The sequence below is a fragment of the Triturus cristatus genome, chromosome 1_2 (genome assembly GCF_964204655.1).
Source record: "Triturus cristatus chromosome 1_2, aTriCri1.1, whole genome shotgun sequence".
NCBI lineage: Eukaryota > Metazoa > Chordata > Amphibia > Caudata > Salamandridae > Triturus > Triturus cristatus.
Window position 1 is genome coordinate 362,233,495 of NC_140580.1, and position 18,688 is coordinate 362,252,182.

At 42.9% G+C, this 18,688-nt stretch overlaps 1 protein-coding gene across 3 annotated transcripts in view; it reads left to right on the top strand.

Annotated features, from left to right (window-relative positions):
• Positions 1-18,688, top strand: part of PER3 (period circadian regulator 3) — a 560,237-nt gene that overhangs the window by 278,029 nt on the left and 263,520 nt on the right. For all 3 annotated transcript variants that reach the window (XM_085604511.1, XM_085604529.1, XM_085604520.1), the window contains exons 10-11: positions 5,997-6,075; positions 7,107-7,213. In XM_085604511.1, coding sequence (XP_085460637.1) covers positions 5,997-6,075; positions 7,107-7,213 — 186 coding nt within the window. The remainder of the gene's footprint in view (positions 1-5,996; positions 6,076-7,106; positions 7,214-18,688) is intronic.

Below are 18,688 nucleotides of genomic sequence, written 5' to 3' on the forward strand. Positions count from 1 at the left end.
TAAACTAGCAAAATAATTTCACTGGCGAAATAGTTACAGTAATTGATAATAGCTTAAATTAACTTTTTCTTAAAAGCAAACTTTGCTCTCTGAGATTATTCTTTCCAGATCCAGCTTTTCTGCTTGTTCATTTTTTTACTAAGTTGTGTTTACCTTATGCAGGATAATTACAGTCACTTTATTGGGATATTCAATCATTGCCTTCAACATTCTCTTTGTATGTAGTACACGCATACTCTTTATTCTTTTCATGCATATCTTTATAATATGGTAATTGTTCATGCCGTATTTAGATTGAATCAAATTCATGCCGCGTGTTTACCTTTTTAACAGTTTCATCTTTGCTGCAATGGTGCATATCATGTGATAACTTGTTCATTTGCTAGCAAATGGGTTTCATGTGTGTCACATATACATGGATTCAGATATGCATGCAAGGGTTTGACAGACAAAAGGGCATTGGTTGCTGTCGGAAAGATTATTCAAGTGGGCCTGAGGAGGTTTGTGCATCATAATGTAGCTTATAGATGAAGATACGATTGTAAACCTCCTTTCTCCAGGACCATACCAATTTGGTGGATACGGCCTTTCTTAAGTATAGTATGATAAAGTAGGAGGAACATGCTCATGCTGCAGTGGACTGAGGTGGGGTGTGACACCCTTGCTGTTATATTTCTGAGAGTTGTTTGCATTACATTTCAGGAAGGCACAAGAACATTTGGATATAGGTGCTAGCCAATTCCTGCAGCTTACTAAACCAACCAAATCCATCAGGCATATTTGTCCAGATTTCCCATCCGCTCCTGCTGTGACAAAAAAACTATAAATCATGTTGAACATAGGGTCTTAATGGAGTTTGATTTCCCAACTCCATGCCACATTGAAAAATTATAAGGCTGCAAAGGTTGTGAAGACAAGGTCGATATGGGAGTAGGACTTGGTTACAAGAACTTTTGTCAGATGAGGAGCAGAGAAGAGCGTGCGCACAGGTGAAGAAAGTCTTAAATAATGCCAGGTTCAAACTGGCAATTTTTCATATGTTACATCATACTTGTCTCACACCCACCAAACTGCGTCAAATCTACCAAACAAGTCCTGATACATGCCCTAGGTGTAGGACTGAAGGCACAGGATTCCTACATGTGGTTTGGAGTTGTCCTGGGGTTGAACAATTATTGGAGGAAGGTCTCAGAAAGATTGAAGGTTGTATCCGGGACCTAACTAGAAATGTCAATCAAGTTCTGTCTCCTAGGAGTTGTCCACTTCCCTAAAAATAAAAAATGAATGGTCACTTAGTATCATTGGGGCTTTTATTAACAAAAAGGTGAATAACCATGCTGTGCTTGGTGAGCTCCGGACCATTGTTATGTCCGTAACTGTGAGATGTAAAGTAGTGGGCACTAACTGAGGAAAGGTGCATGAAGTGCAAACAGATGAGAAAGTAGAAAATAAATGTATTATTTGGGGCAAATTCTAATGAGAGCTGGTGACCCCTACACCAGTGGACTTGTCCCTGGAAGAGGTAGGGGAGAATTTCAATGGAATTGATATTCCCGCAGCCACTATATACGTTCAGGGAGATACACAGCGAAGTTTGGGAATGTCTAAATGGCATAAACCTCTGGGTGTAAAATGGACCTACAATTGTATCCTTATAAGGATATGTGTAGACCTGTGTAGAACAATTTGCTCTATGACTGTAGAATAATTTGGTCATTTGTAGGCAGAGTGAAAATGTAAATGTCCACATAAGTGATACTATATGTGTTTGTAACCTTGCTCGTCATATGTTAGAGTATATTATATGCCCAATGGTTTTTGTATTGGGTCTTGAAAAATACAAAAATAAATACATTACAGAAACCTCGTTAAAGATACAATATAACTGATTCTGTTATTACAGCTAAGATGGGAGTATATACAGTTCCTCCTGTCTCTAACAAAGATGTGGTTCAAAGATCTTTTCTTGTCTCAAGAGTCTCATTTTATATTTTTTAGATTTGAAAAATTGCTGGCTTGTGGTACAGGCTCTCCAAAGCTGGATAGCTACGACGTAATACTAAACAAAGAACCCTGTTGTGAAATATCCAAGTCAGGAGCTCCCAGGGCTCTCAAAAGTTACTGGGTCCCAGTAGTGTCAACTGGTCTTTCTCCTCTGGTTTCCTATGATCTACATACTGCAGATCCTCAAACTGGAGACCAAGTTTCTCTTTTAGCACTAGTATTTTAAGTTAGCACGGCAGAGTAATCCAAGACTGTTGAGGATGTGTTGTAGTTTATGAACTCCAAATTCAGCATACAAAATAAGGCATTGTCCAGTCAGTGTGTTTTATTTTTTAAAAAGGAATAGTATTTTAATGCACACATAGTTAAATACAATGTATAAAATTACTATTATTTTACAAAATGGCAAGTAGAAAAACAATTGGCACCCCTCCTAAAGGGGCCTTGCAAACTATGCGCAGAACGTAACTACTGTGAAAGGTTGCAATTGGAAACTAACACTCATATTCAGATTAGGTCCCATAGTTCTGAGAACTTTGAACTACTTGTGTGTCATCAGACCCTTATCCCACATTAGCCCTATATGTGTCATTAGCAACCAGTACCGTAATATGCAATTAAAAGTCCGATCTTATAATTTCCTATGATCCTAGGAGGCAATGTGAGTCAGAGGATGCATCTGTTCAGTGGCTAGGGCTGTATCAGTTAACACTGCGCCCCAAAAGGTGTTCAGTTAGGGGCATGTCCGAACATGTTCATCATATCAGCTGGGGACGTATGGCATGTATCTGTCACAGTCTGGTATATGAATTGTAATTTGTGGGAGGCTAGGTACGCTCTATGCAAAACAAGAAATTGAATGCCCTCAAAACAGACATTCCAGGAGACTGCGTGGTGGTACTCAAGGGTTTTGCCCATTCTGACTTATTGAATGTCTGTCCCAGGGAATCCTCCCATTTATTGCTAAGCTGCTCCAGCGCCATGAGTCTGTCATGTTACAACAATATATAAAACCAATAAACCAAATGGATGCTGTGTCCCATTGTGTTTAATGCGCGGAGGAGAGCGGTGGTGTCAGGCTCTTGACTCTTTACACCCCAGTGAATTGTTAGAGAATGTCCGAAGGAGCTGTATAGCAAAAAGGTGCCATTGTGCACACTGCATTGATCTTTTCATTTTAGAAAACTCAGGCGGTCCCCTTTTATTTTTGCAGCTATATATAGCGTGAACTCTACCCGACGGTATTGGAGAGCTTTGCATGAGCACCAGTTACGTTACACAAGGACATTCATTTTTTGGTAGGCACAGGAAGATTAAGTGATTTGCCCAGAATTACAGGATGTGGAGCCAAGGCTCGAACCTGGTAGCCCAGCTCCAAAGTCGCCAGTTCTAGCCATGAAAGCACATCCTCTCCTCCCATCGGAGAACAAATCCCCAGGAGTGGTATTTTCCACCTCCCCCATGATGATCGTGGTCTAGATGTGAGTATACTGTTAACTATAGAAACGCCAATGAGAGGAAGAGCTATAGAATATGGGCTCAGTTTCACTGTGTTTGCGAATCCCTATCTCAGACAGCCTATCACAGTTTTAAGAGGAGAGACTGAGATCTCTTGCTGGTGGTACACAGCAAAAGGGTGCCTGGGAGGCACCCCTCTCATATCTGTGCAGTTGTGAATCCTGTTACAAATTGATAATGGACAGCCAACCAATACGTTATCCATTGGAATTGCGCTGCCTAATTGTAGTAGGAAAAGTCTGGGGCACCCATGGCACCCCCATGGTTGGAAGCTTTCATTTAGATAACCCCGCCCTTCTTCTTCACCCTTTCCCCCAGATAAAGTCAACTAAAAGAGAATCCATCTCATTAAATATTTGATGGGGGGCAAAGATAGCAATTAATTTTTTTAAAGGTTATTAAAAAAGTAAAGGAGACTGGGAAGAATCATCATTTTAGATGCAATACAGCCACTCATGGACAGAGGCACAGGGTCTAAAATTAAATCTGAGAATACAGCAACCTAACAGCCTTGCCCAGATTGCCATCAAGCAAGTCCATGCCGACTGGGGCACGTCCACGCGCCACCTCCATGGTTCTTAATTTATAAAAATATAAGTGCCAGTGCCCAAGGTATACTACTGCAGCTAGCACCACCTAATCCCCATGCCACGGCTGCCTAATGCCAGTGTCCACATAACCTTCTAACCATCACCCTTAAAGAAGTGTGACATTTTGGACCACTGCATGTCACCCCAGGCTGTAGGAATAGCCTGGTGGTGCACGTTTTACCATATTTTGATACACTGAATTACTAAACATTTGTGTTGTTTTAGACAAAAGAGGCTGGGAGCGCCACCATGTGGTGTACTCCCATAAACAAGTGCTGGTGTTTAAAAATAACTGCTGGTGCCGAGTACCGGCAGACACTGGCACATGTTAAGCAATGCCACTACGGAATTGAGTAGAGGTGTAGGATATGAAGAGAGTTAGTTGTTACATCTTGAGATGGATGAACTAGGTTTGGCAGCAGTGGTAAAATGTGTGTTGCTATTATTGTGCTCAGAATTAAATATTCTGTGGAAAGCAGAGAGATCTGTTAGATGATGATAGCCAAAAGGGTTCCCTCCAGGTTTCAGGAGTTGGACAGTATACTACAATGGTATATTGGACAGTTAAACTCTGCAGTACCTTATAGTATCCCTGCAGATAACATGAGCTATTTACTATATATTTGCAGGATGTGATGGAAACCGGATGTGATTGCTTCTTGATATTGATCAATGTCAAGTGCTTGTGTAATGATATTTCGAGCAATATTTTCCTCTCTGTAATTAACTGCCCTGTTACGTCATGATTCCGGCCCAGTGTACACACAGATGACTGTTGATGTCGTTCTACCTAATATATATTCATTAAATATTACAATTAAAAAAGAAAAGTTTCTACTGAGTGACTGCTGCCATGGGTCAAGATAATGTTGTAACTGTTCCCAGAAATGTAAACGCAGAACTTTTTTCAATCCAGAGGAATGTGAACACATAGCTTGGCCTATGGAAAGAGAAGACATTAAAGAAGCTAAAGGGAAGAATAATCCGCAATGACTAGGAATACCTTTCACTGAATTCACGGCCGCTCACGGCAAACGTCTGCTCCTGTACCTTGACAAAGGCCAATGCACACTAATCAATACCAGAGATAGTTCTCAGGTTCTACTTTGTCAGTCAATTTTCAAACGGCCAACTGTTCTCAAAGTGATCACATCCACACTACTATTTATAAATGACTCTTAATAGTGTGCCTGACCCGAGCAGGTGATACAGATGTACAGTGAGCCCCATGAATTCTAGTCAACCAACCTTTCATTGTACCTCGAATGTTTGTGAAATATGGCATCCATGGGGACATCACATGCCTGTTTGAGCAGTAGCCTAATCGGATCTACTCTGGCTTAGAGAACTATCTCCAATACTGGTCCTGGTTGACGATAAATCTTACATTGAGTCTTGGTAACACATATTTGAATGACTTTCAGTGGTGCTACTTTACAACATTTGGAACTCTACAAGTGGGTGGTTAGTGTAGGGCGAGACAGCAGTTCTTCAGAGCCTGAGTCCACAATTTTGTGGTGCTGTTTGTCTGAATAACTAAGTGATGTTTTTATTTTTGTATTTATTTTGGTTTCAGCAGCAGTGTTCCATTAAAAAAGTATTCGAGAAAGTTTGTTTCAGAACCAATGATTACGACATGGGTGCTTTCCAAGAAAGCTGTTAAACTAATGCAAAATATATGTCTTGACACAATTTTTATTTTGTTGAATTGTCTAGCTGGGTTGCTCAACTACCCTTTAATGCCATTTCCTTCCTTCCGTTTTAAAACTAATATTTTTCCAGAAGGCATGGAGATTCATTCTTATATGCATTACAATCACTGTTGGGCTCTGTTGGTCTTCAGAGAGTGCACTCTTCATTACTGCTGTTTTGTTTGTTTCTTAGCTCCCAGAATCCCATTAGATAAATGGATCTTCACTACCACTCATACGCCTGGCTGTGGCTTTCTGGAAGTAGATGATCGGTAAGAATTATTTTGAACAATTCTTACGTTAATAGAGCAGTGGCATTTAATAGTGGTAGAAATATGGCATTTAGCATTTGGATTATATAAAAGTTCGGACAGTGACCGGTCTTCTTCATATTTGATTGCAAGTGTCAATCTTGAAGATGAGGAAGTAATTTTATTCCCATCCTTTCTGCCTCTCTTTTGGCTCTATAGTTCAGGGCACTGCCCGTCATCGAGTTTCATCGGTAAAACATATTTACAAGTAGGAAATACAGTCAAAAGGAGAAATGGCGAGTTAAAAAGGCATCCTAAACCGCCCAATGTGGTGTATGGTGTGGAATAAAGAAAAAACATTCTACATAATGAGTGAATAATTGTTAGACACTAACTCGCCAAAGCTACACTAGGCTACTTTTCCTTCCAATTTGTAAACCCAGCTTAAGTAACCAGGGTCTAGACTGAATGGACTTTCAGTCAGGTGTATAGTTTAAAGAACATTTTGAAAGTTTCTTCAGAAATAGATGAGTGGATGCAAATTGGAAGTTTAGTCTGCAGCAAAGGAGTAAAAGGGTGGTCTCCTAAAGAGTCACCTAAAGTGAAATCTGTGAGAAGATTGGGGTTAGGATCAATTGCATAACTGTATTCTCCTACCTGCCATTTTCACTCCATGATCAAGATATATGCAAACAATGGTGTTCTCATAATTTTCACTAAATCAGTTTATGTATAGCCTTCTCAACTGAAAGAAATATTTCAAAGAAGCTTAATAATCACAGAAACTTCTCACAGTTTGTCATTCTTTAGTTTGATGAAATTAGACCTTCTCTGAAAACGATAAGTTTCTGAATTAAAATATATTGCACAGAACATTGTTTTACGGTTGCTAGGCAGAAATGGGGAACCAAAAAGAGGAATAGTAGGGAGCAAGAATTTTTCAAACTTGAATAATTTAAAAACTAAAGTCTTTCTTAGTTTTGTGGCCTATTTCTTCACTGCTATTGGCAGAGTTTTGTGATAAGTGATTGGATCATTGTTTTTTATTGCAGGGCTGTGCCTTTGTTAGGTTATCTGCCACAGGATTTGATTGGAACTTCAGTCCTTACGTATCTACACTCAGAGGATCGCCCACTGATGTTGGCCATGCATCGTAAGAGTGAGTACATATCCCCTTGCTACGAAGACCTTTATACTAACTAGTAGTATATGGTTTGCTTGTTGTGTTATATTTAAAATAAACCATGACTGGTTTCCATGCACAGTTCTCCTTACAAGTAGCTTTGAATTTATGTGTGAAACATGCCAGGATGAAAAGTCTTGTTGAGTCTTGTCAAGTCAAATATTTTTGGTCTAGGCATTTTTAGGACATGTAGCGAGAATAGAAGTTTCCTTCATAGTCTAAATGAGAAAGACTTAATTCTTTGTTTGTATGAGCTGACAAAGGGCTCACGAATTTCGAATATACTGAGAGGGTCACTCTCCTCACCTCTTTGTGGATATAACTGCTTATATACAGCATTATAAAAAGTATATTTTCAAGGCATGTGTGCTGTAGATACACATGTTTTGCATACTCCTGCCATTTAGTGTTGGGTCCAGATGTGTGCAAGTTGTTTTTCTTGTAATAAGTTTTTCCTAGTCATGAGGTAAGGTGATTCCTCTTTTCGGTGATGGTGTGCATGGGCATCAACTCCATTGTTAGATTCTTTTCTTTCCGCTATAGGGTTCAGACGTGTGTTGCTGCGCTCCGGTTCGAACCCATTCCTTGGGTTCCCCTCGGTGTGCAATCCACTCGACCCTCGACAGTATTGTTTTCAGACGCATTTCCCTCTCTCCACGTTTCCATTAGATTGGAAAATCTCTCATCTTTAGTCGAAAACATCATGGGTGGCCTTCGGGCCAGCCGCTTCGATCCACCCCCATGCCAATGGAATGGACTCAGTTTCAATTCTGTCCTCGTGCCACTCGAAGTACCCTCACACCGATATACACCAGGTCTGCCTGCAACTTGTGCTTATCACTGGAGCACAAGGAAGAAGACTGCGAGGCCTGTCACTCGTTCAGGTTGAAAAAGACTCATCGAGATCATCGGGCTCGACGACAAGAAATACAGTGCCAAAGCACTCAACAGACTCCAGAGTTCTTTGGAGAAGAAACCGAACAAGAAGAACCGTCAGCAGCAGAAAAAGAGGAGGTCTACTCAGTTGAAAAATCCGTTTCCGACCTCGAGTTGGAGTCAGACGACATTCCAGCGGGACAGGGTGTGGTGAGTACCAAAACCTCTGTACCATATAAGTTACATTTCACCAAACATAAGGCTTACACTACCTCTGCCTTCGGGCCTCGGTCAGCACTGAGACAAAGTTTCTGACGCCCCGCCGTTGGGCCAAGCACCAAAACAAGTAGTTAAGCCTTCCGGCTCCGGATCGAGCTGAGAGAAATCGTCTTCGGACTCAACGCATTCCGCTCTGAAAGATAAACCTGGTTCAGAGCTGAAATCTTCCGGCTCAAAATAAAAGTCTGCTTTTGAGCCGAAACCTTCCTCTTCGAAACAAAAAGCCGCTTTGGAGCCAAAACCTTCCGCTGACAAGGACAAGCCTGGTTTGGTCGAAAGAACATATTTCAGAGTCCCTGTTAGAACTGGGGGTCTCTAGTTGGCAGAGGTAGGTACCTTTGACCAAATAGGGACCCTTGCTTCTAAGTCAGGGAAAGGGGATTACACTACTGGATAACCCCTGCTCACCCCCTCGGTAGCTTGGCTCGAGCAGACAGACTTATCTCAGAGGCAGTGTGTTAAGCATTTGTGAACACATACAGTAATACAGTGAAAACACTACAGATGGACACCACACAGGTTTTATAAAAATAAGTATTATTTATATAGACTTAACAGAAGACCACAAATGACAAAAATCCACAATATTGTACTTTTAAATTGGTTTCAAGATGGTAGAATTAGCTTAGTTCAAGTTGTTGGTAAATGCAACACCGTTCTCACAAAAGTACCTGGATGCGTAACGCAAACTAAGCAAAAGGCTCGCAGCATTGGAGATGCGTCGATTCCTTGCTTCAGGGGAGACGATGCGTCGTGCCTCAGTGCTTGCACAGAGTCGGGGATGCGTCTTGATCCTTACCAGAGAGGAGGTGATGTGTAGGTTCTCGTGCTGCAGCCTGGTGCGATGCGGCAAGATGGCGCTTTGATGTGATGCGACAATCCGGTGCGGTAAGATGGCACCCTTGATGCGACGACGTTGAGACGATGCGACACGCCCTGGCAGCCTTGCGACAACTCTCGTACTTTGGAGCCGTGACAGGCCCTGCGACACGCTTCTCCGATGATGCGACGGCGACCCTCACGGTTGCGATGCGCTTCTCCGGTGATGCAACGGCAGACAGCTGCGACGAAGGCACGCTTCTGGGAGATCCGGCGGCGGCACGCTTCTCCGGTGATGTGAGGACAACAGCTGCGGCGGCGACACGCTTCTTCTCGTTGCATCGTGCTTTCAGCTCCCAGCTACACGCAGGCTTCTGCAGATAGAATTCCCAGCAAGGCAAATCAGAGGGGAGCTGGTGGTGAAGTCTGTTGTCCCTGAGACTTCAGCAGGAGGCAAGCACAAGTTCAAGCCCTTGGAGAAATATTCTGCAAGATGATGAAGTACACACAAAGTTCCTTCTCCTCTCCTTGGCACTGAAGATACCACTGTAGGCCAACCCAGCAACACAGCACACTGGCAGGGGGGCAGTCCACCCCTACAGCTTCCTTTCGTTCTTCTCCTTGGCAGAGGTTTCTTCTTCTTGTTTCAGAAGTGATCTAATTTCTTGGGATCAGGGTCCCACTACTTATACCCCAAAATCCTTTGTCCTCTGGAGGCAGAGGGGCCTTTGCCTTGTCCAAACCGGTTCTGGTCAGTCCTGGAGCACTTTGTTTATAGGACTCCTTCTTTCCTTTCAGAGTGCAGGGCAGAGACATCAGACGCACCACAGGAGGTGGAGCCAGCATTGTGGAGGGAAAGCACAGCCCTATTCAGGTCCCAGGTGCAACTTCTCCCACCCATCTACATGGAGATCTCTCTATTCAGCCCTGTGCTGACTCACCCTGTCTCCGGGAATTCCCCAGCCCCCAGGAATTCCCAAGCCCCTGTCACTCAAACTCCAGACAAGGAATACACAGCCTAGCAGAGGCAGGTTTGGATGGTTAGACAAGAAAATACCTACTTTCTAAAAGTGGTATTTTCAAACACAGAATGTTAAAACCAACTTCACTAAAAGATATATTTTATCATTCTGAGTTCAGGCATAATAAACTCACATTTCTATCATGTTCCCTGAGTCAGTTAGGATTATAAGATGTAATAATCAAACTGCCCATTCTGGCCTATGGAGAACAGGAAGCCTTGCAATAGTGAAAAACGAAAACGGCTGTAATTCACTATTAGAACATGCCACACACACCAGGGCATGTCCTACCTTATACTTACAATGCACACTGCCCTTGGGCCTACCATAGGGGTGTCTGATATGAAGAAAAGGGAAGGTTTAGTGACTGGCAAGTGGGTGCACTTGGTCAGTCAACATGGCAGTCAGAGACTGCACACAGGCTCTGCAATGGCAGACCTGAGACAGACTTTTACAGGCTGCTTCTGTGGGTGGCACAACCAGTGCTGCAAGCCCACCAGCAGCATTTGACGTACAAGCCCTATGCACACATGGTACACTGTACTAGGGTCTGATAGGTAAATCAAATAACCCAATCATGGAGTCACTAATCAGTATATCAATTTAACATAGGGCAAGCATATACACTTTAGCACTGATCAGCAGTGGTAAAGTGCCCAGAATCATAAAACCAACAAAAACAGGTCAGAGAAAATATAGGAGCAAGGCAAAACGTTCAGGGATGACCCTGTGAAAAGGGCCAAGTCCAACAGTCCCAGAAACCAATCTTAGACATTATGAAAGACAGATTGGATCCAACGCAGATTTGTTTTTATACTAATCTAGACACTGGACACATATTGGCCAAAACTCCTTCCAAAAGGAAACTCAGCTCAGAGGACATTGGAGACAAGATCCCCCTCAAGAAGAAAAAGGACATTGCTACAAGTCCTATCCATTTGCCTTCCCCCCACCACCTCTTCACCTTTACCAATACTGCCAATCTTAGATCCATTATACATAACGCCACAGGGTTCTCCTCTCACACACCCTGGTTTAGGAGATGGGGATGATGATGATGATAACTATGACAATGTTCCTTTGCCTACGGATCCATGGAGTGATCACAATTTGATCCACCCATGGATAATAATCCAGACCTGTACCCTACAAAACCTTCACCTCCAGATGATAATGTATCTTATCTGGAGCTAATTTCCAGGGCAGCAGCATATCATGGGGTTACACTCCATAAAAAGGCCTTAGATGACGAGTTTTTATTTGAGACGGTAGGGTTAATCAGTCTCCCTATGTTGAAAGGCATGATGCGACATGCAGATGACATCTTTAAAGATCCGGTTTGTGCACGAATCTTAACACCCAGGGTTGGTAAAAATATAAACCATCAACCTCTGATCCAGTTTTTATTATTGGACAGCTCCCCCTTGATTCCCTGGTAGTTTGCAACGCTCGTAAAAGAGCGAACTCACAGACATCTGGTGATGCTCCTCCACAGATAAAGAATCTAAGCTTATTGACGCATCTGGCAAAAGGGTAGCTGCTCAAACCACTAATCACTGGCTCATGGCCAACACACAGGGCCTCTTAGCCAGATATGACAGGGCCCACTGGGAAGAAATGGAAGGTCTACTTCAGTACCTCCCAGACAAACACAAGAAAAAGGCACAAGAGCAAGTTCAAGAAGGAAAGCTCTAACTGCTCCATTAGATGTGCACTTGATGCTGTTGACATTGCAGCAAGAGAAGGGAATACCTGCATTCTCTTACGTAGGCCTGCCTGGCTTAGAATTTCCAGCTTTAAATCAGAAGTCCAACAGTCTATCTTAAACACCCCACTTGACAAACAACATATTTTCGGACCACAGGTTGATGAGGCTCTAGAAAATATGACACAGATGTGGTGAAATCCATGGAAGCGCTTTATAGTCCTTCAAGCAGAGGCTCCTTTTGTTGCTCATTCTATAGAGCAGGGTCTAATACTAGATCCTCACACACTTCCTCTTTCAAATCCAACATGCAACCCTCACCCGGTAGAGGCTTCATTAGAGGAGGGTACAGAGAAATATTTTTTTAAGGTAGAGGTAAGGAAACACAAAACTCCCCTTCCCCCAACAAGCAGTGACTTGCCTGCGCTTCCCCCTATCATTTAACACCTGTTGGGGGAAGGCTTCACCAATTTCTCCCCATTTGGCAATCCATAACATCAGACAAATGGGTTTTAGATGTTATCCAACATGGTTATTGCCTGGAGCTCACCAGCAATCCTCCCAACATACCACCTTGTACCCACAAACGTTCGACAGAACACTTACAGCTTCTCAAACAAAAGGAGCTATAGAGCCAGTTCAATTACAGTACCAAGGATCAGGGGTCTACCTTCTGTACTTCCTAATCCCCAAAAAGGAAGGCTCCTTAAGACCAATTTTGGATCTAAGGACACTAAACCTGTACATACTTCCGAACATTTTCACATGGTCACGCTTCAACAGGTACGTCCACTGCTACAAGGCAATTTTTTGTTCACACTAGACTTAAAAGGCATACTTTCATATTCCGGTTCACCCAGCTCATCGCAAATACGATTAGTGATAGCAGGAAAACACTATCAATTAGAAGTACTTCCAATCGGAGTAACTACTTCTCCTAGAGTATTCAAACATGTCTGCCAGTTGTGGCGGCACATCTCAGAAGACAACAGATTCATGTCTTCCAATATCTGGACGACTGGCTCATCAAAGCCAGCAAACACCAAAAGTGCTTACACCAAACTCAGACTACATTTGACCTACTCTACCAATTGGGTTTCATGGTCAATGCTCAAAAGTCTCTCCTTCAGCTTTCACAAATGCAGTCTTATCTGGGAGCGACTCTAAACAATTCCAGAGCTCTAGGTTTCCAATGCAGACAGAATTCAAAATATTCAAACACTGCTACTATAGTTTCAAACCAATCAATACTTAGCAATCAGAACCTTCATGCAACTGCTAGGAATGATGGCCTCATGCATCGCGATAGTGCCTCATGCAAGGTTGCACATGCGTTCTCTACAGAAATGCTTGACACATCAGTGGAATCAGTCGGTGGTCCAATTAATAGATCTAGTGGTGGTGGACAAGCGCACCCATCGCACTCTACAGTGGTGGAACACACCAAACTTATCAAAAGGGCAGCCCTTCATGGACCTTGCCCTCACAGGTAGAGAAGCCCATCTTCACAACCTGACAATTCAAGGTCCATGGCAAAACAAGTACAAAGCTCTGCACATCAACTATCTAGAGCCTCTAGCTGTATATCTAGCACAGAAAGCTTTGCATTCTCACCTCATAGGGAAAGTTGTCCTAGTCCGCACCGACAACATGACAGCAGTGTACTATGTACAAAAACAAGGGGGGGGACATTCTCTTCAACTGTCACGCCTATCTCAGATAATTTGGCATTGGGCAATTCATCACAGAGTCCATCTTCTGGCAGAGCACCTCCCAGGAGTGGACAATGAGATTGCCAACCTCCTAAGCAGAAGGCAGCAACAAATACACAGTGGGAACTTCATCCTCAGGTTCTCCTTCCATACTTTCAAGGATGGGGATTCCCACAAATAGATCTGTTCGCCACAGTGGACAACTCAAAATGCCCAAATGTCGCCTCCAGGTTCTCACACTCTCTATCCAAAGGCAATGCCCTATGGATGAATTGGTCAGGGATATTTGCCTACGCATTTCCACCTCTCCCTCTCCTTCCATTTCTAGTTCGGAAGCTCAGACAAACATCCCTCACACTGATTCTAGTGGCTCCCACTTGGGCCCGTCAGCTGTGGTTCACAACACTCTTAGAACTGTCAGTAGTTCTACATCGAAAGTTGCCCTCAATTCCAGCCTTCTCACGCAGGACCATGGAGAAGTCAGACACCCAAATCCTGAAGAGCTCAATCTAGCAATTTGGCCTCTGATGTCATAAAGTTTGGTTATCTTAACTTGCCTCCAGAATGTATAACCCTTCTTAAAGAAGCAGGAAAAACTACTACCAGACCATGCTATGCAGCTAAATAGAAAAGATTTGTTATATATTCCACTAATAACAATATTGATCCACTAGATGCTTCCACTCAAAATATCATTTGTTACCTTCTGCATTTACAGCGTGCTGGTCTAGCCTACACTTCCATTCGACTGCATCTTGCAGCAGTAGCCGCATATTTACAGAACATACATTAGCTATCCTTGTTCAAGGTTCCAGTAATTAAAGTCTTTATGGAGGGCCTTAAGAGAGTTATACCACCCAGGACGCCTCCAGCATCAGTTTGGAGTCTGAACATTGTGCTTACATGGCTCATGGGTCCACCTTTTGAGCCATTACACAACTGTCCCCTACAGTTTCTTTCATGGAAAGTGGCCTTCCTCAATGCGATCACTTCATTGGGGAGAGTTGGTGAGCTGCAGGCTTTAACCTTAGAAGAACCCTTTTTTCAACTTCACAAAGATAACGTAGTTCTTCGCACCAACCCAAAATTCATTCCCAAAGTGTTTCTGCTTTTCATATCAATCAATCAGTTGAGTTACCTATGTTCTTTCCTCAACCTGATTCTGTAGCAGAAAGAGCTCTTCATACTCTTGATGTCAGAAGAGTGTTATTGTACTAGATTGAAAGAACAAAACAATTTCACAAAACAGTTGTTTGTTGCATTTGCTACACCTCACAAGGGCATTCCCATCTTTAAATCTGGTATTGCAAGATGGATTGGTAAATGCATTCAAACCTGCTACGCTAAAGCTAAACAAGCTTTGTCTATACCTCCTAGAGCGCATTCCACTCGTAAAATAGGAGCATCTATAGCCTTTTTAGGTAACATCCCTATAGCTGACATTTGTAAAGCAACAACATGGGCCATTCCGCAAACTTTTACCAAACAGTACTGTGTGGATGTGTTAGCACGTCAACAAGCCAAAGTAAGGCAAGCAGTGCAAAAAACACCTTTTCAAACAGCTGCAACATCTACTAATTAGCCACCGCTTTGGGAGAATACTGCTATATAGTCTATGCAAAGCATGTGTATCTACAGCACACATGCCTCAAACAGATTATGCTACTTACCCAGTAAGCATCTGTTCTTGGCATTTAGAGCTATAGATTGACATGCGCCCTCCCACCTTCCCAGACACCTGTAGTTGTTACAGTCTTGCATTACTTACATTACATACGGATGGACTGCTCTATACTACACTTACTCCATTCTCACCCTCTTGTGGGAAAACAATGTAACAATGGAGTCGATGCCCATGCGCATTATCACCGAAAGGAGGAGTCACCTTACCTCATCAGTAGGAAAGACTTCTTCGAAGAAAAGCAACTTGCAAACATCGGGACCCAACACTAGATGACAGGAGTAGGCAAAGCATGTTAATCTACCACTCTACATGCCAAGTACAGATGCTTACTGGGTAAGTTGCATAGTCCTTTCCTTCTCACCACTAACTATATATTTACCATAAATCTAACTAGTCTAGGGATCAGGTCAAACCATATTTCAGATGTAAACCCATTTGTGCTTTAACACCCAAGTCTTCGTCCCAAACATGAGTGCTTACCATCTGCATCTACCTGCACCAACCAGAGCTAATTTTAATACTCTTTATTTGTAAATGTGTTTTGCAAAAGCATGGCTTTTGTTCTCTAATTGCTTGTGGCAGATTAATTCACGGACATTATACTATGAATGGCATCCTTTTAAGGAAATGTACCTCATCCCTGGGATAAATATCGAAAATGTTCTAGACCTCTCTAGTGTAGTTAGACTGTACTAGAGCCCCACCCCTCCTTCTTTCTGGTTCATAGGCCTTTTCCATATGATTTCTTGAGCAACATTGCAAGTAGTTGAAATGGGCATCTCTAAAACTACCAGCCTAGCGGGCATAGTGAGGGGTGCGGAATGATCTAAGGGGTGCAATTGCTGTGGAAACCCCAAATCACACCTGATTATATTGGGTTCCATGGATAATCAGGTTTGCATCTCATTTATCTTTGGACAGGGGTTTAGTTGAGGGCAGGGGAGAAGCCAATATGGTGTGGAATGTCCCCTTGTGCACGACTAACCAGGGGGCATATGGACATGGGTGTGTAAGCCGCAGCCACATGTAAAAGTACCAGCCATGTGTCCAGTACAGCTATCCCCATGTTGTTCTTTTCTTGAATCTGTTGCTCAATTGCAAGTTCTACCTGAAATAATTAACCTAGTAGTTACTTGAGATAAGTAAAGGTACTAGAGCCTTGTAGGCTCTGCCACACAGCCTGCCATGATGCTAGCACAGAAAAGTATCAATATCAAGAGAACCAAGCTTGTGTTTAAACACATCAATTGTGTTTTTGTGTTTTGTACTGATAGCAGTTTTTTGTTTAGACCATGTTCATACTTATGGAGATACTTTTAATCTAGTCTATATATACACTGACAGCAAAGTAATCACTTTCAATTGAAAATGCTGTACCACGCCCCTCACAATTGCTTTTTTGATTTTAACCTCTTTGTTTCTCATCACATCTGATAACTTATTTTGACCTTTCCCCCTGTTACCCCTTCAATCTCTTAGTATGAAGGAACTAAAAATGGAGATTTCATCCCATAAATATCTGTTAAGGCTGAAGACTATACTTTATTTATTATTTCCTCATGCCATTTTATCAAGGATCCACATTTCCTAGCTAGATTACAGAGACATTGATATTCAAGAGGTTGGATATATTTTGTCAATATTATGAGGTCATTTAGAGTTTAGCATAGCAGGAACACTCAAGTAAATTGACAAAGCTCCTCCCGCCAAATGTATGGTTCCCCTGCTCCATAACGAGTGCTAGGTTTTAAACAGCAAATCCTCCACTGACTGAGCCACCAGAAGCGTCTGTCATGATAGCCTATCCTCCACAGGACTGCCAAGTCTTAATGATGGTGCCACACCTAATTTAGTTTTGGGGGGGGGCATCACTAGATTTCTTTGTCCTGGACCACCATACTAGGCATGGGAGTACCAGGCAGATAAATTGCTCACTGGTGCCCAAGCTCATGGAGGAAACTTTGTCCACATAGGGGTCAGTGATTTTTTTGTTTTTCTAAATTAGACTCTGACTTAGGGAGTTTATTCATGAAAACCTAAAACGATATGTTGTTTTTGCATTTGTCACCCCGAGTGGGAAGGGTTTGCCCAGACGTGGGTCCTGTGCTCTCCATGCCACCGGACTCAAGCTATCCTGGCTGAAGAGGGGTGAAACCCCGAAACCGGTCCTAGGATGCTTGTTTCTAGTCCAGGGAGGATTTGGCTTGGCAGTTCGGGCTGAACTGTTCCCATGAGGCACAGGGTCAAGACTGATCTGCATATGGCTGGGTTCAAACTGGAACGGAATGGTGAGCAAAAAAACGATGGATTTAGGCCCAGATCTCTGTACTGGGGTGAATGTAGGACATTGTTCTGCATTCTGTCCATCAACTGTTGTTTTTGCATTTGTCACCCCGAGTGGGAAGGGTATGCCCAGACGTGGGTCCCGTGCTCTCCATGCTACTGGAATCAAGCTATCCTGGCTGAAGAGGGGTGAAACCCCGAAACCGGTCCTAGAATGCTTGTTTCCAGTCCAGGGAGGATTTGGCTTGGCAGTTCGGGCTGGACTGTTCCCATGAGGCACAGGGTCAAGACTTATTTGCATATGGCTGGGTTCAAACTGGAACGGCATGGTGAGCAAAAAAACGATGGATTTAGGCCCAGATCTCTGTACTAGGGTGAATGTATGACATTTATCTGCATTCTGTCCATCAACTGTTGTTTTTACGATACTGATAGGGTGCGTCAAACATGACATCTGCTCTGCAAATCTTAACTGCCTTCAGTAGTATCTTCTTCCCTGCAGGCAGTGAGATCCTTGCCTACAGGGATCTTTAAATATGACAGGCGATCCTCCAGCAGGGCACTGGCGGACCTGCAAGGATGCCTGCCACACTCTAAATCAGGCCATACATCAGATTTAGGAAAAAACGGGTCATACCATAATACAGACAGATATGTTTTGCAGTGGTTAAACAACCTCTCACACCCTTTATTGAACAGTAGGCTAGTGCACATTGAGATTCACAGGGCTTATATAAGTAATCTGTATGATGTGGGATTTGGTCGTGGGCCTTATTGCCCAACAGCAAATACAGGAATGGAGGCCCTAAGGATCATCAGATCTCTTGCCTGTTGTCACTAACACACAGTATCTCCATTGTCAACCCTTTCTCGTTAAGGGATCCTGATCATACCAGCTCACACAGAATGACAAAATGACTACTGACATTGGAAAACAGATATTTGGAAACAGACGCTGGGAAAGCATTCTGTAACCCAATAACCACTGCTTCTCTCCGTACCATACCTAGTGGATGCAGGCTACTTTGGACAGCTTCCTTATTGTAAACACTTACCTCTCACCTGCCTCAA